We start from the raw sequence: 23,931 nt of genomic DNA, 5'->3' as shown, positions 1-23,931 counted from the left end.
CACCCCAAACTCTAAATTTACAACGCCTCAGTTGGTCATAGAAAGTTTTCAAAAATCACAAAACTCTAAGAAACTTGTTGGACAGGGTTTCCCAGGCTTATTTTGCTTCAGAACACATGCCACATGTTGCTCCTATGAGAAAGACATTCATGTGACCCGTTCTGGGTCCATAGACACACTTTAAGGAGTAGCGTGTTGCACATTGTTCTTTTTCCTCTAAGCCAGCTGTTGTTTGCACGTATTACATCCAACTTCCTGTCTACAGGCTGAAATATCACATTATACTTTGTGTACCCATTTAATGCCTTATAAGGGCCCAGCAGCATATTACAAGTAGGTAGACCCATTTTAAGACCCCATACTGGGATCACTGTGGGACACACTCATGACGTAAAGTTCTTGAGTCCGAAACATCTACTGATAAAGATACAATACACTGTAGTGAACATGTTTATTCTATATTTAACACTTCCAGGAGGCTGTAGTCTTCCCTGGCAGGTCGCCAGTCTGTGGTCCTTACGGCAAGACAGCCACAATCCGTGCTTCCAATGTTGGAAATAGTCTTTCTACAAGTACCAAAGTAGTAAATGGGGATTTTGGTATCTGCACTCCTTGCATTATTCGTACTGTTTATATGCTCTCTAAATGTCCATCCCCACCCTTGTCTTCTCATACCCAAATAATGCTGTCACCTCACCATGGAAAGATAGTTGAATCATTGAGCAAGTCTCACATCCCAAACAACTTACCATCTCAGTGGAATCCGGGCCGTAGTCATTCTAAAATCCATGATCCATAATGGTTTGAGCTACTCTCATATCTGGAACCCTCCCCTACCAAGATGTCCACCCTTTGCACCCAATCTTTCAGCCTATCCCATTTCCCTTTTACCAATGAACTTGTTAGCAATTTTCTTAAATTCTTTTCCTTTCAACTCCGTCCTCCTCATCTCCCTCCCCCCCACCCCAGGCAAGTCTTCTAGTTGGGGGGCGGAGGGGCTCGTGCCGCTAGAGAGCTGTAATCTGAGTCAATTCTGTGTTGGAGTTCCCCGTCCCCTGGTTCTCTCTCCTCGTTTGGGGATCTACCCCAACCAAGGGGAGCTCCACGCCTAGTCATGCTGGATTAGGAGTCCCTCCTCCATGCCCCCCACCATCAGCCTTGCAGCTGTAAGCCGCTGCCACCTCCCTAGCAATGCTCCTCATCCTGCCCGACTGCTGGGTGTCGTGGTGGAATGGCGAAGGGTTGCAGAACTCGCGGAAGCAGCGTTTGAAATTCTCATCCAGGAAGGCGTAGAGGACAGGATTCAAGCTGCTGTTGACGTAGCCCAGCGCGATGCAGAAGTGCATCAGGACCACCGTGAACAAGCTGCTCAGGTTGAAGCCGAGTGACTGAGCCAGGACCATGATCTGGATGGGGGTCCAACAGACGACAAATGCTGCCACCACAACCAGGACCATCCTAGTGATGCGACGCAGGTTGCGGTCTTTTTCCTTCGAGCCAGAGAGGATGCGAACGTTGCGCAGGCGCTTCACCATCAGGCTGTAGCAGATGCTGATGATCGCCACGGGGATGAGGAAGGAGAAGAGGAAGACACAGGTGCCGAAGACAGGATCCCAGTTATCCCTTGGTTCAGGTAAAACCACGATGCACTCAACTATATGCATTGGATGAGAGGAAGAGAAGAAGGGATAAAAGAAGAAGTTACATATGTGCAGATTGCAATTTCCTGGGGGGATGCTTGGGATTTCCCCCTTTCTGGTCTACATATCCCTGCCTCTGCGGAGTTATATTAATACCACACTGAAATGTGAGCGCATAGTGGCGTAGAATGATCAAATCAGATTTTTTTCAATTAAATTTTATTTTATTTAGAATATCAATTCATAACAAGAGTTATGTCGAGACACTTTGCGTATAGAGTAGCTCTACACCACTCAATAATTTACAGATAGAGCAGGTCTAGACTGCTCTATAATTTACAGATAGAGCAGGTCTAGACCTCTCTATAATTTACAGATAGAGCAGGTCTAGACCACTCTATAATTTACAGATAGAGCAGGTCTAGACAACTCTATAACTAAACTGTTCCCTGCCAATAGGTGACTGCAAGCCAGCTACTGGAACTGCAACATGATGGTGCTTTCAGGTGCCATGGCAGTTGATCTTTGCCAGAAACAGTGAATGTAATGCGGCGATGATAGTTAAGTTTAGGCACCAAAATATTAAGTTAAGAAAAAGGTTAAAACACTCATTTCCTGGGTAAAAGTATGTTGTTTTCACTCCAAAATGAACGGTGCTCTCCGGCTTGGAAGTGCTGTGTTTTATGTTGACACCACATTGTGCTATTTTGAGAATACTTTCTATTGAATATTGAAGCTCGTAAAAGAGTGTTTTGCCCTGGCTGGCCAAGTGGCATTATACATATGGTATTAAAAGAGGGATTTAATTATTGCATTTTTTGTGTTGTTGTGCATTAACAAAGATATTCCCTGCTTGTCTTGCTCTCTTAAAAATGACAAAAATATGATCAATATTATGATTGGAGCTTGTATTAAGCTGCAACGGTCAGAGACACTGGTGACTCCTGGTTGGACTGGTCACCAGCTTACTAGATATCATGACAGCTTTCAAGGTGCGGGAAGGTGTAGTTTTTCACTATAAGTCATTCCCCCTGCTTCCAGTCTTTATGCTAAGCTAGGCTCAACACATCTGGAAGCACAACCAGGAAATGGATATATCTTATGTGACTGTAGACATTATGAAAGTATAAACTTTAAGTCTAAACCTTAATTTACACAATATGCAATTAAACTGGGATAAAACAGACTTTTTAATATTACAGAGAACAATGTGGGTTATATCTGAATAATAAAATGTTCATTACAAATGCAAATGAGTCATGTAGATTAGCCAGTGATACTAATAATAGAAGACAGGCACACATAATTAAGGAATGAAAAAATCATATTTGCATCAATATGATAATAGAGGTACAAAGGAGACAAAGTGGGGCAGGAAAAATGAAATATTATATGAGAGTAAGATTTCCTAGTGTTTAATCAGTTCAAACCTAAGAAAGTCTGCAGCTAAAAGAGGACGAAGACGGGGGGAGGAATGTGTCTGGACCCATACAGAAATAAGAATAGACAGGTCAAAGAAAAGAAAGAATGATGACAGGCGACTTTTGGAAGAAACGGGTGTGCTGGTCAGATTTGGCATTTAAAAGGCGAAAGTTAATGTTCTTTAATATATTTTAACAAAGTACAACACAGTAACCGCAACATACACCCTTTTTGAAAAGTCCGTAGAAATACTGGATAATATACTGTGATGACTTGAAGGAATTTTCTGTGATGATTTTAATGATGAAGGTGTTTTTCCATTTTTTGATAAACATAAATGTCCGTGAAAGGGTTAGCGGGACATTACCGTTGCAAATATCCCATTACCAATATCCCATTGACATTGAAAAAATCCTTGACTTGGCCCTGCCCAGGTCCCCACGTTACATTCAGTCAACATTCCCAAAACCAACTCTTCAGTCGGCTTCTGCCTGAATGCTCTGCAACAGACCTCGGACAGAACCAGAAACTGGACAAACCTTTCCATTTCTTCCTTTAAAACCGCCATGTCCTCCATGTTCCCTAAACTATGTAGTTGCTTTTCTACATCAATGTTTCCCAGCTACACATTTTAAGGTTTCAAGGTTTATGTAAATGGGTGATTTTAAATGTAGCTCAGCATAAAATTCTTTCAGGAAGACCTAACTTTAAATCGATGCTCTCCTAAATTAATTCAGCTATCATCCTAATAAATGTATATTTTATCATGCGTATATAACTGTTGCATATCTGCAACCAGTCTCTACTGATTGAAATGTATCTCAGATTAAATCCTTCAGGAAGACCTCACTCTAAACTAAAATCAGCTGTTTGGAGGTGTTGACCTTCCTGCTGAACCAATCAGAATTGTACACTAAATGTAAGGGCCAATCACAGAGTCCCAATCCTGATTTAAATAATTGTTCCTCCCTTCGCCATTCAGCTGTCGTTGCAAGCAAAGAGTGCAACCCTCCACCTCCCCTTCCCCCTCTAGTCCTCTGCTCCAGCTGACTGGTTTGGAGCCTCCTTCATTTTCTAGATTATATTGGGGGGATCTGATGGTTCTCTACCCCTATATACTGTATGGATATACGAAGCCTGAGCAGTGATTGACACGCAGTTAGACACCCCCCCCCCCCCCCCCCCCCCCCCCCCCCCCCCCCCCCCCCCCCCCCCCCCCCCCCCCCCCCCCCGACCCCCCGGCCCTGATTGGTGCATCTGAACAGATTTTTCGCAAATAACACTACAGGCTGTAGGTGGTGCCAGAGGAGCTGGATTCATTTTTACATTACATGCTTCATGCAGTACTACTTGAAAATGGGGTCAGTTTCAGAAAATATGACAGAAAGTTGGTTATATAAGTCTTACCTACTGCATCTTTAATTGGTGGAAAGTAGGAGCTTGCTTACAGCAGCATTTTGATACTTTCTTGCTATGTCAGCCTCGTGATAACACTCACAACCAGAACAACCAGTATCTTCAACACCTACTTTTTTTTTGACAATCCATTTGTCAAAAAACAAAAACAAATGGTCCATATAAAGATAGATCACAATTTAGATGTGATCTGGCTCCAGGATTTCTGCCATTAGATACATTTCATGTTTTCATCATAACTCTGAAGTGCATGCGGAGATTAAAGGTTGAACTTTATTAAAGCTTCAGGCTGTATGCAAGGCCAAGAAATCACTTTGGATTTAATAGTTAAGTAATAGCAATCAGACTTGAAAGTGTTCGTAGGCTGTTGGAGGACATTCAGCGGGCCTTCTAGTTACACTGATTACAGTAATTATCCTGAACTAACAAGTGGGGTTTTAATGAACAAGTGGCATTTTTTATTTCTCAAGAGCACAACCTCAAATTTTTGTCCCATTTTTTTAAGAATTGCTTTAGAAACGTATCCTACTCTAAAACCTTTCCCAAGTGGTTTATTGAAAGTAGAAAGCAATATTTATTTATATTTTATCTTTTGTCTCATTTTTTCTCCACCAAATTCACAAGTAAAATCTCATCTCAAGAAACATAAATGGAGTGTTTAAAAAAAAAATTAAATCCTTAAAGTGCGTTTGCACCGTACACACACAGACACACACACAAACACACACAGCAGAATAGACTGCATAAATAGTCAAGATAAAGCCAGATAAAACAAAAAGGAAAAGTTCCATTTGCTGGATGCTTTTATCTGTTGCATTGCAGAAAGGCACGAGTGTGCATGAATTACACAATGTGTGGGTGTCTGTGGTAAAAATGGAGGTCGTAGCCCCGGCTCCATTACTGCCACGCTCCAGCCATTGATCACAAACACAATAAACGTCCGTTTGAAAAGGACAGGGAAAGTAATAACCTGCTTGATGGGGCTGTGAAGTTTATGTGTTTTATAACCATGGTTGTAAATGGCTCTCTGGTAGAAATGCAACACCAGACAAATATAATAATGGTATGTAGATAAATAATCCCAGAGGGTCAAAGGGCAAATGGAAAAGCATCCATGGTTGCCATGTTCCAATTGATAGGCTGCATTTGTTTCTTTTGTTTCTTTTGTTTATTTCAAAGAATCCCCATTAGCTGACGCCGAGACGACAGCTAGTCTTCCTGGGGTCCAAACAATGCATCCAAAAGACAATAAATACAACCAAAATTACTCACAAACATATCATATATAAATTCACAAACAAAACTGACAATGCAAAAAGTACTAACACACTAAATATAATAAAGAATAATATGGATAACTGGGAGATTGTTCCAATATACAATTGACCTATAAAACACAGTCCTCTTCATACAGTCAGATTTATGTAGTGGTAAAGAAATCTGTTGACTATTCACCCCTCTTGTATAATGTGAATGCATATCTGAACAATAAGTTATATTATCATAAAGAAATTTAGGAATCCCAGTATTAATAATTCCATGAAAATATACTAACATATTAACAGATAGTCTACGCTTGACCTCCAACCAAGCAAGACGTTCATGCATCTCTGCAACCCTAGTTCTCGAAGAACCACCAAGAACCAGTCTTGCAGCCTTATTTTGGGCAACTTGTAATTTTTTTAACTGACTGCTTGATGCCGCAGACCATATAACAGAACAATAATCCAAATGACACAAAACCAATGAACAAACATCACGCCTAAACAACTGTAATTTCAAACACTGTGCACATTTACGAACAACTGCCACCGCTCTACCCATTTTAGTAACAACATTGTTAATATGATCCGACCATGACAATGTGGAATCAAGCCAAAGTCCCAAAAGCTTCACCTTTTTTACTTGCTGTATATTTTGACCATTTACGTGTACATCAATTTTGGGATTATCAGATAATCTATACTTAGAACCGAATATTATATTGTTGAGGAGAGTGTATCAACATGCCAGCCCATTTTTACTCTATCCGACAGTTTGTTTTCTGGTGTGTAAGAGATCCTCAACATGGGGTCTGTAACCCCTAGGGGGTCCCCAGAGTTAGTGCATTGAAGATAAGAAACATTGAAGATAAACTTTACCACTGGTGAAATTCAAGATTTTAAATTCTTTATTAATCCCACAATGGGTAAATTCCCACCGTTGCAGCAGCAAGTGATGGGGATTGTATTGTTGATTAACAAACAATAAATAATAAGTGAAGACAATAATTAGTTAAATGTATTTACGGTGATGCAGTATTGCACATGTCCCATTTACAGGAGCCACTATGGTAGCCATACAGTCAAGCTTAAGGATTTGCACTGCCTTCCAAATGTATGTTTAACATTTAAACATTAAAAATTTTAACCAATTTCTTTCATGCATTCTGACCCATTCTCAAGATTTGATATCAGAAAATTCTTTCAACCTAATTGCCCCAAAATGACACGCTCTAATAATAATAATAATCCATCCATCCATCCATCTTCGACCCGCCGAAGCGGTCGAAGATGGATGGATAATAATAATAATAATAATAATAATAAAATGATTTTCACTGACTTTCATTGACTTTTGCGGTTTTATTCAATGGTACAGCATTATCCTGACTTAACGTTGGCGGTCTGTGATTATCCATAAACATCCTCCATCTGATCAGAAAGCAATAGTGCGTAGTTTCTCTCACCCCCATGAAAAGTTCTAAGTACTGATACAAGGCGTGTCCAGATGACACAAGCCTTCTGTAGAAGTTCCCTGCTCCATATCTCATTCAACTAACAGGTCCCGGGCCTAAAAACCATTCCAGACCCCTGCGCTGACGTGACTGCAGATCATCTCATTCTCATCCTGGCCTCTCATTCGTCTTTATCTTGTGGAAACTGCTTCCTCTCCGTCTATTTCTGTTATTTCTTCAGACAGTGCTGACATTTCCGCAAGCAAAACTTGCGGACAGTTTGAATTATTATCCATAATTTCTAATTCTGTTTCAGAGACAGGCTGACAGCTCATCAGTCCACTAACATAAACCACAGCTTCCCCCCTAAATAACTATAGATCCAACCTCCAAACAGCTACATCATAATTATGAAACACTTTTTTGAGGATCTTTTAAATCTGTTTGGACATTCGGGGCTCGTGTTTCGGTAAAGACATTTACTTCCACCAATCCAGGTTTACTTCTCTCAGTACATTGGGAAAGACATTTTTCCAATAAAAGAAATGACCAAAACAACAAATTTAATCAAAATCTCATTTTATACTTTACCCATTCTGCCCACCGGATTAAGACAAACCCAAACATGCAATATCATAAAAATATGTTGATAGGTGCACAGCGAATAAATGTGCTTTTAGTTGACAAGAGGCATTGAATACCTCAGCTCTCATCTCTCTGGGGGGCTGATAGGCGGAGATCTCACAGACGGGATTTATGGCCGTGCCATTAAAGCTTCTCGGCGCTGGCCGCTGCATGCGATGAAGGTCAAGCAGCAATCACTTGATAGCTGTTAGCAGCAGACACTCAACGGTGGTTTTCAGATATTGCCCCTTTTTCAAATGTCAATGCATGACTTTTACTTCCCGCTGGTTCTACACAAACCAGTGTTGCCATTTCTTTCAAAGCCCGCAATGAGATGATATTCACAATCAGTTCAGATTAACCTTCAGAGACAAATATCAAGCAAATTGTGTTATAATGTTGTGTTGCGACAACAAAGATTGCTCAATTCACAGGTCCTCTTAGGTTAGATCCTCTGCAAACATGTTTTTCAGGTCTTTTTATTCTATGAGTTTCTTAGATTTCATACCCATCCATCCATCCATCCATCTTCATCCGCTTATCCGGTATCGGGTCGCGGGGGCAGCAGCTCCAATAGGGGACCCCAAACTTCCCTTTCCCGAGACACATTAACTGGGGGATCCCGAGGCGTTCCCAGGCCAGGTTGGAGATATAAGCCTCCTCCAAGCTGGACTTTCCCGGAACACCTCCCTAGGGAGGCGCCCAGGAGGCATCCTTACCAGAAGCCCGAACCACCTCAACTGGTTCCTTTCAACGTGAAGGAGCAGCGGCTCTACCCCAAGCTCCTCTTGGATGACAGAGCTTCTCACCCTATCCCTAAGGGAGACGCCAGCCACCCTCCTGACGAAACCCATTTCGGCCGCTTGTACCCGGGATCTCGTTCTTTCGGTCATGACCCAGCCTTCATGACCATAGGTGAGGGTAGGAGCGAACACTGCCCGGTAGAGAGCTTTGCCTTCTGGCTCAGCTCTCTTTTCGTCACAACGGTGCGTTAAACAGAATGTAATACCGCACCCGCTGCTCCGATTCTCCGACCAATCTCACGCTCCATTGTCACCTCACTCGCGAACAAGACCCCAAGGTAGTTAAACTCCTTCACTTGGGGTAAGGACTCACTCCCTATCCGAAGAAAGCACTCCATCGGTTTCCTGCTGCGAACCATGGCCTCAGATTTAGAGGCGCTGATCCTCATCCCGGCCGCTTCACACTTGGCTGTGAACCGATCCAGGGAGTGCTGAGGGTCACAGACCGATGACGCCATCAGGACCACATCATCTGCAAAAAGCAGCGATGAGATCCCGAGCCCACCGAACTGCAACCCCTCCCCGCCCCCGACTACTATAGATTTCATAACCACTTTTTTCAAAATAAAAAAACTTAAAATCCAAAAGGGACATATTTTGGTGGAACGTGCTCGTTCAAAAGTAGTTTTAGTCATGCAACAGAAAACTCTGATTGGACAGATAGTCTAGCTAGCTGTCTGGATTTACACTGCAGAGATCTAAGGACCAGGTAACCGTAGTCCTCAGATTGGACAGATAGTCTAGCTAGTTGTGTGCTTTACCCTGCAGAGATCTGAGGACCAGGTAACCATAGTCCTCAGATTGGACAGATAGTCTAGCTAGCTGTCTGGATTTACCCTGCAGAGATCTGAGGACCAGGTAACCATAGTCCTCATTGGGGTTACAGCCCCCCCCAATTATCTAATTTGGGCTTTTTCCAAAAGTTAGGTAGGTTGTGAAGTGAAGTCCATGTGTGAGTTCAGAGGGTTTATGGCTTTATACCGGTACTCTGGCGGGCAACACACAGGTTCGAAATCGGTGACACTTGATGTCACATCCAAGAAAGAAAGGACGGGATCCCACACTGGCCTCCCTTGCAGGAGTTTGCTGGATTTCTCGACCAAGCCGGAAGTAACGTTCCCATTAACTAAACCCAGCTGTAATCCTCAATTTGACAAATCCCTTGAGAGACTCGCTGCCCAATAATTTATCCTAAATTTACCCATTCAAGGTCAACACCTAAACTTATTTACCTAAACCATTTTGCGAGATTTATGGAAAATCTCGGGTTACCATGTGTACACGACTACCAAAACCTTCTTTGGAGCGGTAAGCCACAGCAATGATCAACTCTTTGATTGATATTCAGTGTCAATCAAAAGACCATCAGCCACTGCTATGCTTAAAAAAAGGTGCAGATTAATTCCAGGATACTTGGCGTGCCAGCAGCCTGTTTTTCATTGGACTGGGTTTGATAGCAACATACAGTATGTTATACTGTTTGGTTGGGGTTTTGACCAGATGCTACTCATTATGGAGGGACTAAGATGTTGAAATTGGAGAATAATAATAATTGGAAAAACAGGTCTCAAAGGACATACTGTACAGTGAAAATCTGCTAAGTGTAGGTCTGCTCCATCTCCAGATCATATCGGAGTTTAAATACAGGAAGAAATCTCCTGGGAATGCTTTTTGGTCTAATCTTTTCTTTCCACGTTTAATCTTGACCCTTATCTAATGTCTTTTGTCTTTTCCACAATGTTATTCTTCACTTATTATCCCTGGCGTCAGTTCCTTTCATATCTTTCAAATATTTCTTTCTTTCTTTCAAATATAAACCATGGATGTGTGTCCCATCCTCAAACGGATGACTCAGAAGAGAAAGAGACTTCAGGGACGATGACTGGCTAATATGACCATTTAAATTCCCTAAAGCTGCGCTCTTGGATCTACTGACCTGGGTCCAGTAGCGAGGGAAACATACGGGAACCATGCCATCCCAGTCCAGTCCTCGCATCTCTGGGGCAACCGGCTGTTTACAGCTAAGTGTTTTATATAAAAATTGTAATCTTCAACTTTATCACTGAAAGACTTGTTTGGATGTAATGTAGTTCAGGTTAATTATCATCATGTACCTGTAGGTCTGGTATATTCCAAACATGTCCCTGAGTACTGTACTGCATGTGTAGTCAGGTTTTCCTACACTGTGCGAGAACACGCCAGAATTATAGTTTGATTTGCAGCCATTACCGAGCGTCTCACAGGTTTTTAGCTTTTTCTCAGCAAGAATCTGCACCACAGCCAGGGTCATCAACATACTGATCAGCATGCACGAGGTGCTTTGCAATGATTATTTATGGTTAAAAATGGCCGTGCACAGGGCGAGATAACAGGCAAATCTGTGATTTATAAAGCCAACATTGCTTACACATGGTTTTATAAATCTGAATTTTTGTCTTTAGCGTATGCCATTTTTGGCTTTTTGGCATACGTACACTTTTACTAAGGATCCTACGCATAGTTTTATAAATGAGACCCCTGGCCTTTGCAACCTGTTGAGGGTTGAGATCATTATGTGCTGGTCCTGATGATTTTAGTTGATGTGGGCTGAAGCCAGTCTCTTATACAGTATTCATATATATATATATATATATATATACACACACACACAGTATATATGTATGGTTTTGGAGGGTTCAAAAGGATGAAAGTAACCACTGAATGCTTTAACTCAGGTTTCAGTCAAATTACTTCACCTGCTGCAACTTTTAGCTGACAAAGTGTGTGTGTGTGTGTGTGTGTGTGTGTGTGTAAAAAGTGACAATGAGTGTATGACAATGTTTCCTGTACTTGACATTTGTATGTTTGTAGCTCATTTCACATTGTATCTTCAGGCAAAAGTCATGGGGTTAACAAAGATCACATGCATGACTGTCAGATGGATGTGTGTGTGTGTGTGTGTGTGTGTCTGTGCTGACATTTTCACAGGTTGGCATGAGGCATCTATTCTCAGTTGCTCTTTTGTCACAGTTTACTTCCATTACATTTGATTGCTGGACTTTTTATTCAAAGTCATGTAAATTCAAATTCTCTTCTCATGTCTCCCTATTCCTAAACATTAATGCACACTCTATACACTGAACTGGTTAGCCTTTTTTTTACTGATGTTTAACGGCTATTTATTGTATGTCACCAAGTCAAATTCCTTGTGTTACTTGGCATTCCATCCTTTTCTGATTCTGATCATCCAAACACAGAACTATGACAATATTCTTCTTATCCTACACAACCAGGGATCACCTCCACTGAAAAGATGTCAAATTAATGTCAGTTCTGTCTGAGTCAGTCCCATTTTAACATCACTGTCAGTTCTTTAACAAGAATCTTCATCCACAAGTATATTTTACCCTGAGAAGGTATGTTAAGGACCCTTTAATATAGTGCTAACACTTCACCAACTCCGGCTTCACACACCAGCGAATGTGCAGTCAGGGAAACTTCCTACTAGCTGATCATTTAAAACTAATGGTCTAGGAGCTTTTGACGAATTCAAGCAGCAACACAGATTCAGCTGTGAGATTCTACATTGCAAAAGCAGCGTGGTGTTATTTGCATGTGACCTATGATGATGACTGACACTGTGCTGTGGTGCAGAGGCTGCCGACCTATCAACACGTGTCCCTCTGCCTTCAAAAGGCTGCAGGGATGTCAGGACCTGAGGAGGTGTTTAGGTAGTAGTGCTATTAGTGTTGGAATGTGATCAGTCTACATCACCCAATTCATTTAGGGGATTGCTCCGGTGCCGCTGGAGGTTCTCACTTTGGGCTAGATGTCCGCCACCTTCCGCTTTTCTTGGCATTCTAAACTCCGGTTGATTTATGAGGACCGAGGGTGTAAGTTTGGGTGCAACACTGGGGAGCTAGGGTTTGCTTCACCACTCATCCCTTCCTTGTTTTTCCCCTCCCTGCTGTTTCTGTCAGTCATCTCTGTGTGTTGTGTGGGTGTGTCTTCTCCTGGCTCGTCACCACCTGCTCTGCACTGCACCTGTGCCTCTTCACCGCCTGCATCACACCTGAAACTCATCACCCATCAGCCTGCTGTTATAAACCCTGGTTCAGCGCTCACTCGTCGCCAGTTCGTCAGTTCACCTCCCTTGGTATATAGCGCCGGCCACTCAGCGGGGTTTCCTGTCTAAGTGCTGTTTTTTCTTATGACCTGTTCTCCATCTACCACAGTTCACTTGTATTCGCCGCCTGCCTGCCTGCCATCACTTCAGACTCTCCTACCTGTTTGTTGTATTTACAATAAAAACAAATCAAAATATTTTAAAATGCTGGGGATTGGCAAAATTTTTTCGGATCGATCCGATTACATTTCCGATCCAATTCGATGTCGATTTTCTTTTTTTTTTTTTGGGGGGGGGGGGGGATTTTAAATAACTCCTGCTCAAATATGTTTTAATAATGCACCAGCTCACAAATGACATTAAGACTAGGCCTCCCAAAAGGGGGACACGGGGACACAGTGTCATTGCCAGCACAGGATGATAATATTGTGCTGGGAAACGATATGAAATAAAGCCAAATATAGAAAGAGGAGTGGTTTATTAGATGATGCGCTACAGAGACTCTAGAGCTAAAAGGGTGGTGAAAGAAGTACTCAATCCTTTACTAGTAGTAAAACTACAAAGTAAAAGTGCTATTACCACATTGTAATACTCTACAAGTAAAAATCCTGCATTGGAAATGTTACTTAAGAAAAAGTATGTAAGTAGCATCAGGAAAATGTATTTGAAGCATTAAGAGTACTCAATGCAGAAAAAAATCCTCCCATAGTAGAAAGAGTAAAGGATCCAACCAGTTGGGTGTTTAATGGTCTCATCATCTCAGCTGGATGATAAGATACTTTTCAACCGTAAAAACTCTGTTTACTGCTAAACTGTTGAAGTATAAGACTGTGAAAATACATAATTAGAAAGACAACACACTTCAACGTGGCATAGATGACGTCTCGCTGAGGCTACGATGTCTCTGTGTCCGTCCCGGGGGTGTAACCTGACTAAAACCAGCAGCAGGTCTAGCTTGTTCTTCTGCTTATCTGCTGAAAACACTTAAGGTAAAGTAAGTCAGATTTATGAGATTAAAGTCAGATTTAAGATATTAAAGTCAGAATTCAGAGACATTTTTAACCAGTGGCCCTAACCCTCTTCCATAGTTAAGATAACATTACATGTGTTCAGATAGCTAGCTAGCAAGTAGGTGGAGCATGAAGCTAGGAGATGTAAGTTGTGTGAGACTAGATATAGTTCTCTGAGTAGTACCATGACAAACCTACAGCTAACTGAGACTTTCTTCGGTTGAAGAAGAATCTTTTAAATTGACGGACGTTGTATTTGTAATCCATGGCTCGAATCAAACGGGATCAAAAAAAATAATTGGCCTCACCGTAGGGGGCGGGACTTTGGCTCTCTACACTCCGATAGGTACACTAGGAGCCCAGCAGGGGACAGTGTTGGTACAGATGTGGATGTGCGAAAATAAATCTAAACTAAATATAACATCATAGATTCCGAGCAGTATCAATTTTTTTCCTGAAAAACAAAAACAGTGAAATCTGAAACTAATATCCCAACAGCCACATAAAAAATTATTCCCAGTATCATCATCCATTAATGATGTGTGACACATCACCTCATTACTACTGATGCATCACTGCTTTTATGATAACTAGCTCGTTAAAGATATACCACACCATCATAGATGATGAGGCATGGCATTATTAATTATGCATGGTTCCAATAATGACTTATTATTATCATATCTATATTTGATTTAAATAAAACCTTCAGTAAAGTTAACATAGGCCTAAATAAGGTAATATTAATAATAGCTGCACTAGAAATATTGACCAATTTACAGGAAACGTGTAAGACTGATATATACTGGTACCTCATTATGGCTAAGATATGACACCAATGTAAGGTAAATTTTGTATTAACATATATTTTTTCTTAAGTAAAGATTTATATAATGCATACATATATTAATCCATGCAGTGAATCAAGGAGTGTATGTATGGTCAGTAGTAACAACACGTTGTGTGGGTGGAGATGAGGCTTGGACCCAAATGCATGTGTGTTAAGTTAAATGATCAAGGGAAGGACTTTCTTCTTGATATATGTAGCTAGCTAGCTAGGTCAATGAATAACCAATGATAGTCATGTGGGTCATCATCAGGTTGACATCTTAGCAGGAACAGCTGTTAGCACGGCAGCTAGCTGGTGAGGATACTTTTATTATTATTTATCAGTCATTTCAACAGAAAGACAATACACACACACACATGCTAGTGTTGGTGAGGATTACTCTGCAGCTTGTGTATGTAAGAACACGAACAAATACATGCACATTTGGCATGCTGTCCATCAGCATAGCTCTTCCTCCGTCCGTCATGGCGTTTATAATTCACGTGAGTAGAGCGTGACGTCACGTGCAAAGGGTCTATATGCACTGTTTCAGACCCCCTTCAGCCTCCATTATCCCTTTGGAAGGAAATGGAGCTTTGGATGTTAGCTGAAGTGTTCAAAGCAACAAGTCCCCCAAACTAAATGGCCATCAACTAGTGCCTGCAAACATTTTCAGTGCAAATACTGTAACATCACGTTACATCCATCCTCGCTGATGATTGGCAATTAAAAATGGACAGACAATAAAGGTCCATGTAAGAACCACATAGGGTCATTTAAAAACAATTACAATTGTTGTACAATTTTTTTTGTTGTTGCAACTTTTGCCGTGGTCGTGCTGAATTCCCGGCTACGCCCTGTGCTGATACTAATATTATTTCTAGCGATAGTTTATTATCTTTATTCCTATTAGAATCGCCAACTGCTCACTAGTGATGGTCAAATGAGCTAGGTGAACCAGTGGCTTTATGTTCTGAGCCTAAGACCTAAGTCGTTGCATTTCAGTGTATTGTCAACCTTTTGTTGGCCAGAGAGCGCCATGTAGTGGGCTCAGAAAATAAAGTCAGTGGTTCCTGAAGCTTCATTTGGCCATCACGACTCCTCTCCAAAAGCCTGGGTCTGTACGAGGGTTCTGCCGGTTTAAAGGAAGCTTTTCATTGACACTGTAGCACCAAATGCTTTCTCTTGGGGCTCAGTCGTTGGGTCTTTGTAAATGATGGCGTGTGGTCTAGACCTAACCTGTAGAGTATCCTGAGATAATTCCCTGACACAATGAATATAATGAATACAGGGGCGGCTGTGGCTCAGTGGTAGAGCGGTTGCCTGCCAATCGGAAGGTTGGTGGTTCGATCCCCGCCCCTGCAGTCATTGTCAAGGTGTCCTTGGGCGAGACCCTGAACCCAGAGTTGCCCCCGATGCTGCGCATCGGAGTTTGGATGTGTGTGAATGTTTATCTGATGAGCAGGTGGCACCTTGAATGTTTCCTGTAGATGTAACAGCGCTTTGAGCAGTTGTTTAGACTGGAAAAGCTCTATATAAATACAGCACATTTACATAAATTAATTTATTCGACAGGCCTTTTGAATGTTAAGAAATATGCTCAAAATGTTTTTTTCCATACTTATGTGTTCTTGAGGAGCCCCTTAAAAACGAGCAAGGGGTTATTCCCAATGAAGAATTTTCAAAAGTCAGTCAAAGAGGTTGAATCCTTGAGTGGACACCATAATTAGAGTGCATTACCACAGCTTAATGTAGCAGTGGAACTGAAGTGCAACCCAAACAGACTTCTCGATGCTGCCATGAAACACGTTAACCCATCTCTAAGTCTGTTGGAGGGATTACTCGGAGCATATCTCAGTGACAGCAAGGTGGCTGTTGATTATAGCCTCCCTCCCTGCCACTGTGTCCTTGGGCAAGGCTTTTGAGCCCAATTACTGAGAGCGGCGTGCCTTGCCTTTCCCTGCAGCTGTCAGGCTCCAACGCAGCTCTGTGTGTTTACAGGAGGGGGGGAGAGGACAGGAAGAGAAGTGGAGGAGGCTGAATCTTTATTTTCCCTGAATGTCATTTTGTTGTAGAGCCAGCAGTCATGTAAGAACACACACGCTAAACAAATTACACATAGATATGAAGCAGACGACAGGTCAGATGGGAAGGGATAAAAGGAGATGGAGAAGGAATATTGAACTAGTGAGGGCGGAAGATTAGAAGAACGGAGAGAATATGCAAGCAGAGGGGTGTGGCAAAGAGAAGAGGATAACTGGGAGGATGAGAATGAAACAAGGGAGAGGAGAACGGGAAAAAGAGTTGAATAAAGGAGGCAAGGATGAGAAGAACATTAATGTAGAGCACAACAGAGAGGCCGATATGAGTGACATTAATGAAGCAAATGACAAAACAATATGACTGAAAATGAAGCAGGTGTTAGTGTGGTGGATAAGGTGAAAAGCTAATGAATTAGTTGAAAATGTGAGCCAAATAAGATCAACAAGATGAAAATGAAATGAGAATGACATGAATGAGTGAAAGGGGAAAAAACAAAGTTAGCATCCAAAAACCCATACAAAGGACAAAAAGAGGGAAAGGAAGAGATGAGCAAACAGGAGCTGAACAGAGACGGCAGGAGAGCTCAGCTGTAGAGTGGACTAATAAACTGAATACAGGATTAGGCCGTAGCTGCAGGCTGAGACTGGATCAATATCTAACCATTAGACCGCCCCTCTTCCTGCTAGCGACAACGTAGTACTCCACTTAACGGCCCTGGTTATGGCTGTGGGTGGCCATGTGGAAAATCACTGGCATTTCTCTCAGCTCCATGTTTAGCATTAACATAAATAAAACATAAATATTACAAGAATAGTTGTTGTATCCCCCACTATGAACCCTCATTTTCCAATTTTTCAATATTTACTTCTTATGTGCAGTAATTCTTAAAGCAACATTACACATCAACAGAGTAGTATAAATAAGTAATAGGAGAAAGTCATTCGATGAAATAGCACTCAAGGATTTGAAAGGCTGGGTCACTGGGGAGGGGGGGGGGGTCAGCAAAAAGAGCTGCCAGATGTTCTCGGGCCTCGATCGGGCTAAGAGGGGCAATCAATTCCCAGACTAGCGAGAGCCTGAATATGCACGCCTTTAAAAACAGAAAAAAGATCAATTCTGAAATAGACGGGCGGTGAAGGGCGGAAAGCATCGGAATAACAAGACATCTCTCTCGGAATGCTGGCATCTGTGTGTCTGCAGTGTTCTGCACGTAGTAGGATTAAAACATGATTAAAGTAAATGCCTTTCTCTTTCTCTTAGGACACTGGAATTCTGTGCAATTTCATTACAGTGCAATATTTAATATTTCATCCATTTAATTCCAATACAGGGCAATATACTGAATGGTATGCAAGGTGATACTGTAAGGATTCAATATTTCTACTGTTATGGGATTTATTAACCATATGTTTATGTGTAGTTGGTACCTGCTACACAATGATTCATTCAGTCATTCATTCATTTAAAAGCTTTTAAATCGATCGCCGCTGAAGACTTTAACAGTGAAGAGGCGATGTTATCTGACTTTGATAAAGAGCTTAATAAAGTGTTTTTTAAATAAGACTTTTTTTTTTTGCCATTTTCTGAAAAGCACAGTTTTTCACCCAATATGTAACCTACAGTGAAAAAATCAGACTGTACTGTACCGGACATCTCTGTCTTTTGACCTTTTGACCTTCAAAGGATCAAAACGTATTGGGCTCTCGCTCGGACAATAAAACAAAAATACACTTGTAATAATAAAAGATAATACATTACAATTGCTTAAGGATTAAAACAACAGTCATATTAATCAGGGCATTAAACTCGCCCTCTCCTTTTTCAATTATAAACATGTCATAACCAATAAGGTCACGCTGTCATAACACGGGTGAGTCAGGAGCTAAACAGCCAGCGTGCTGCACTGCACAGGGCGGGTTTGGAACAGATTCTGGTCCTTGTCTGCTTTGGGGTTTGAATACCTAATATATTGCCTCTTTGAGGTCATCATGCGCTAGTCTTTGTGCACCTGTTACCGTAGTAACTGAGCCGAATCCTTCGAATGCCTTGGCCTTTTTAGGAGAAGAGTTGCCATCTGTGAGATGTAAACTCCAACAGCAAGCATGTCATGGTATCAGCTCACACACACACACATGCTTGTCATCACTCACACACAACCCTATAAGGCAAACGCACTGCTTTGAAACACACACACACACACACACACACAGAGACCCAACTGTGTATGTGTAGAGGAGAAGGACCCAGCTGGATCCACTCAGCAGAAACTGATAAGCCGATATAGCCTACTGTATAAAATAATGAAATAATTGTATTTTAAACTGAGAATAAAGCCGCGGTTATCCATCAGACGTCAGCAGGTATCGAACACACTGAGATAAACCGAAGGAGAGAGACTGGAATTCAGAGTCAAACTGTTAGGACGTAGCTGTAGCCCTTCTTATATATCAAATATGTGACACTGCTGGCTTTATTTATTAAGTAATGGCTTTGCAGGACCTCATTAGGATAGAAAGACCCCGACAGCTTCGGTGTCGCTCTGACCGCTACAAGAAACCATTCCTGCCCCAGGCAATAAAACACTTGAACACGTCATCACTGGGTGTTAGATAAGACTCACAGACATCACAATACTGTACTGTAGTGCAGAAATATTCATGTTCCTTCCATCTTTAGAAATACTAGTTCAGTAAGGTGTACATTTTGCATATTTAGAGGCAGTGCGTTGAATGACATTAAAAAGAGAATAGGTTTTAAAACATTTTCTATTAAAGCCAAGATTAATAACTGTAGTAATTACGATGGATGCTTGGCCTCTCCTCTGAGAATCCTCAAATAAATCTTCTCCTCCATTCATTCATTAGCTAGAGAAGATCTGCTGCCTGTTTTATGATTTGTGACAGGGTGGCATGGGGGACAAGGCATTTAGTTGTATCGTATAGCTTTTTAGATTTGCTATTCTATAATAAGAACTGACAACATGTGCTCTCTGATTATTATTGTGCTTGTACCAAAGTACTTCCTCTTATGCCCCATGCCACTCAGAGAAAGAATCCTTATTTATGAAGCATGCAAAGAATGTTAGTTTACATTTGGGTCACAGTTTTTGTCGAGTCAGTAGCATTTTTGTCCCTTTGTGCATGAAACATGATATGAAGTGATTTATTTATTACAGGGGTCTTAGACAGCAAAGGATGTGCATTCACTCCTGAGATCCTTTCCCTTCCTGCTGTAGTCTTTACAGTCATCTGAAGGCATTCAATGGCAGAAATGTAGTACAAAGTAGTAAATAAATGTGTAAAAGAGCACAAAAATATTCTACTTAAATGTACAATAAGTAATTTTCTGCCACTAGGGTTCTCTCAATCAAGACAATGGGTGTAAACATGGACTTGATGACGTTGTGTAGTGGCATTATGGGAGTTGCAGTTTAACACAATTGCTGATTAAAATACCTCAGTTCATGGATTGGTTTTATCTGAACTGGCAGACCAAAAGCTCCTGAGTACGCACGGCTGCTACAGACTTCTGACCGTGTTCAGAAAGGACAGAGGAGACACCTGCAACGCTAATCACGTTACTGTCTCACTCACTCTACCACACACACACACACACACCGCATACCGGCTCTGCTTTTCTCTTACAGAGAGACACTAGAATGACGCAGACACAAGGGGCAATACACTGATCTTAGATCAGCATTAATAAAAGAGGCTAGACATAGTCTTCATTTTTGGATTTCATAACGTACGAGATTGTTGTTTAAATGGCTGCATTCCAGTAAAATGATGCCATTTCTTAAACTTACCAGACTCCTTGCTGTCATCCAATAATCACTCCTACACTATCGAGGCGATATCAACATCAGTGTAAGTGGTCAAAAACATGTTGGTATTTGATTTTTTAACAGCATCAGCTCTGCTGATTGGGTCAGCGATGCGGATCAAGAGTCTGATATCTCTTTCTATTTTAGAAGCTATCAAGGTGCGCGTGTGACGTCACGGTGTGAACGTTCCTAACATGGGGCAGCAGGTGGAGTGTCCGGTTGACGTCTCTGAGCTGGTGGGATTGGAAATTAAAAAAGGAAAAGAGGCACCGTGCGACAAGGTGTGTTGCGCCTATTAGTCTGACACTGTGCAATTAAAGCTATAATGAAAAAGGGGTACAGTGACAAGATTTGTAAATGGGTTCACTGACAGCACACCTCATTTTGCTTATTAATTAGATATTCAAATTCACACAACCCCAGTCACAAGTGGAATCTGTGTAGGGTACAGTATGAAAGGTGCCACTGTTGGACTAAATGCTTGAGTGTGGTCAAGACCTGCTCTATCTGTAAATTATAGAGTGGTCTAGACCTGCTCTATCTGTAAATTATAGAGAGGTCTAGACCTGCTCTATCTGTACATTATAGAGCGGTCTAGACCTGCTCTATCTGTAAATTATAGAGTGGTCTAGACCTGCTCTATCTGTAAATTATAGAGTGGTCTAGACCTGCTCTATCTGTAAATTATAGAGCGTTCTAGACCTGCTCTATCTGTAGATTATAGACTGGTCTAGACCTGCTCTATCTGTAGATTATAGACTGGTCTAGACCTGCTCTATCTGTAAATTATAGTGCAGTCTAGACCTGCTCTATCTGTAAATTATTGAGCGGTCTAGACCTGCTCTATCTGTAAATTATAGAGAGGTCTAGACCTGCTCTATCTGTAAATTATAGAGAGGTCTAGACCTGCTCTATCTGTAAATTATAAAGAAGTCTAGACCTGCTCTATCTGTAAATTATGGAGTGGTCTAGACCTGCTCTATCTGTAAATTATAGAGAGGTCTAGACCTGCTCTATCTGTAAATTATAAAGAAGTCTAGACCTGCTCTATCTGTAAATTATAGAGAGGTCTAGACCTGCTCTATCTGTAAATTATAGAGAGGTCTAGACCTGCTCTATCTGTAGATTATAGAGTGGTCTAGACCTGCTCTATCTGTAAATTATAGAGAGGTCTAGACCTGCTCTATCTGTAAATTATAGAGCGGTCTAGACCTGCTCTATCTGTAAAGAGTCTTGAGAAAACTCTTTATTTAATGATTTCATAATGTAAATTAAATTGAATTGAGTGTAAAAGGGTTTCAAATGAACACGTGGTGAAGGTCAGTGAATGCTACACTGCATAGGCCTATTGAGATTGATATAACATATAATTGTCTTATTGCTAAATGCACAGACATTGACTCGTCCTGTATGTTTAGTAAACAGAATATAGAAACAATTTCTCGCCTTTGTTTGATTGTAAAGCTTCCAAATAATTTTGGACAGGTTTGGAGTCTTATTCTTTTATTTAAATCAACTTTGTTTACTCTAAGATGTTGTAAATTGCTATCTAGAAAATTGTGTTCTTGAATATTCAATTAATTGCATTGTTCCAAAATTTGATTTCCACACATTTTCAAATTGGCTGTCATATTTTATGACCTATTCTCTCAGACCGGAAAACACTTTTTACACTTTTGGAACCTAGTGCCCCCCCCCCAATCCACTGTCTGAACATGATTTATGTGTTTACAGGACACATATTTTTCATGCAATGCATCGGTTGTTTTTTTCATATATTTTTATTCACAATGTTTTTAAAAGAATTCATTTTAATTCATTTGTGCTGTTGTTGTTTTCTTGATTCTTTGTACAATGCAATTTCTCAATAACTTACCTCTCCTTTACTGTGTGTGTGTGTGTGTGTGTGTGTGTGTGTGTGTGTGTGTGTGTAACTTACTGTTATGCTCTTGTTCCTCCTCCACATTTCCCAGGACCATGGCGGGGACACCAAAGGCCGAGGCCAACACCCACACACAGATATTCACCACCTGAACACATGATCACATGACGTGACGGTGAACCACAGACTCCTCTGAGCGTTGACCAGCAGCATCTGCTGTCCTTTCTGCCGTGTCTTCAGCCGCACTTCAAAAGTCTTCTGGACTCTATTTTCCTATGTTTGTGTGTGTGTGTGTGTGTGTGTGTGTGTGTGTGTGTGTGTGTGTGTGTGTGTGTGTGTGTAAGTGGCTGATGGGAATAACAATCTTTGAAATTGGTCCAGTATTGTTGTAAGTGTGAGCGCTCTAACAGGCCGCCACAGACAGTGTAACCCTATGTTAGGGCAAATGTGCATTATCAATTCACTCAGTACTTTATTTTGTTACTGAAATGCTCAGATTTCTATTCTCAGTAAGGATCCCAAAAGAGATCCCAAAAGAGGCCTTTTTGAGATCTTTCAGAAACCAGAAACCAGAAACCGCTCTGAGGTCGCTTGAGCTAAACACACCATCACAAAAACTAGAGCGATGATGGTTGGAAAAGTGGAAAGACGACCCAAAACTGCTTTTCACAACTTTGAATGAAATATATTTTACGATGTTCAAATTCCTGTTCATTTACATGGCGTCTGGTGGCTTTAGCAAACATAATTTGCAGATGAATTTGTTTAAAAAGAGGATCGTACTCTTTAACAGAAAGGTCGACCTCCTTAGAAATCCCTTCCATAATGTTACAAGATGCTTAGGACATTCATCTGAGCCTGTCAGCGGTGAAACAAGCACTTTAGTGAAGGTAAAAAGAAGCTGACCTTTCCCCAGCCGCTGGCTTCTCTGGTGCCATCTGCAGCGACCTCACTTAATACTGGACCAATGTCAATGTCACTCACTCAGACACAAACACGTAGGGAAACAGAAGTTAAAAAAACAGTACTTACCCTTTAAGTTGTCATCACAGTGTTTCATGTTTGTGATTTATTTTGTATTTTTATTAATTTTGAATATGCTGGTTTGTGTATGTATACACACATCACCAAGGCAAATAGGGCAGCAACTGTTGCAAGAAACTCTTTTGTGATTTGGATTCTGACAGAATGTCCACTCGTCTAAGTCTGTGGAAGAAGGTGCCTAAATGGCTCCCATTCTCAGAGCATGGTGTACGACTGATGTCGTACACACAAAGCACCATATCTATATATTAATACACAGTGCAACGTCAGCTTTTTTTACCACCATCATGTACGATAGCACTAGACAGTCTGAGTTATGTGGTTGTGTAACCTCATACTTTATTTAGAGACTTTGAGGTGAAGTCTGAAAGGTAAAGACCGCAAGTCCACGTTAGATCAGAGCAGGGGGCAGACTGTGGGGGGGGGGCTTCTATACCTCCAGCTCCAAAGGTTTTCTCCAAAGCCCCAAATCTTTATAAAATAATTTCAAACATGTAGTCATTTCCTCAGTCTCACTGACTGGATCTGCAGGGAAACAGAGCAAAAGCTCTCCTACTGGGGAATACTGGTA

The 23,931-nt window shown here is 41.3% G+C and overlaps 1 protein-coding gene and 1 long non-coding RNA gene across 5 annotated transcripts in view; one reads left to right on the top strand and one right to left on the bottom strand.

Annotated features, from left to right (window-relative positions):
* The window catches only part of oprl1 (opiate receptor-like 1), an 89,479-nt gene that overhangs the window by 6,830 nt on the left and 58,718 nt on the right, over nt 1–23,931 (bottom strand). The window contains exons 5-7 of one of the 4 annotated variants that reach the window (XR_004657371.1): nt 22,374–22,464; nt 12,659–12,661; nt 344–1,654 (exon numbers count right to left, since the gene is read on the bottom strand). Coding sequence is in view for 3 of the 4 variants with exons in the window: in XM_034877349.1 (XP_034733240.1) it covers nt 1,113–1,654; nt 12,659–12,661; nt 22,374–22,464 (636 nt within the window). In the remaining variant the exon portion in view is untranslated. Of the gene's footprint in view, nt 1–214; nt 1,655–6,842; nt 6,846–12,658; nt 12,662–22,373; nt 22,465–23,931 lie in introns of those variants that run through there. The other 3 variants (XM_034877349.1, XM_034877350.1, XM_034877351.1) reach the window with 3 other exon arrangements.
* LOC117947963 lies at nt 4,368–23,205 on the top strand. Its single transcript, XR_004657372.1, has 3 exons — nt 4,368–4,487; nt 11,943–11,945; nt 23,194–23,205. It is a non-coding gene; the product is annotated as an uncharacterized LOC117947963 (long non-coding RNA).

Source organism: Etheostoma cragini, chromosome 7 (genome assembly GCF_013103735.1).
Source record: "Etheostoma cragini isolate CJK2018 chromosome 7, CSU_Ecrag_1.0, whole genome shotgun sequence".
Taxonomy (NCBI): domain Eukaryota; kingdom Metazoa; phylum Chordata; class Actinopteri; order Perciformes; family Percidae; genus Etheostoma; species Etheostoma cragini.
Note: the sequence above shows the minus strand (reverse complement) of the source record. Positions and strands in the feature narration are given on the sequence as shown.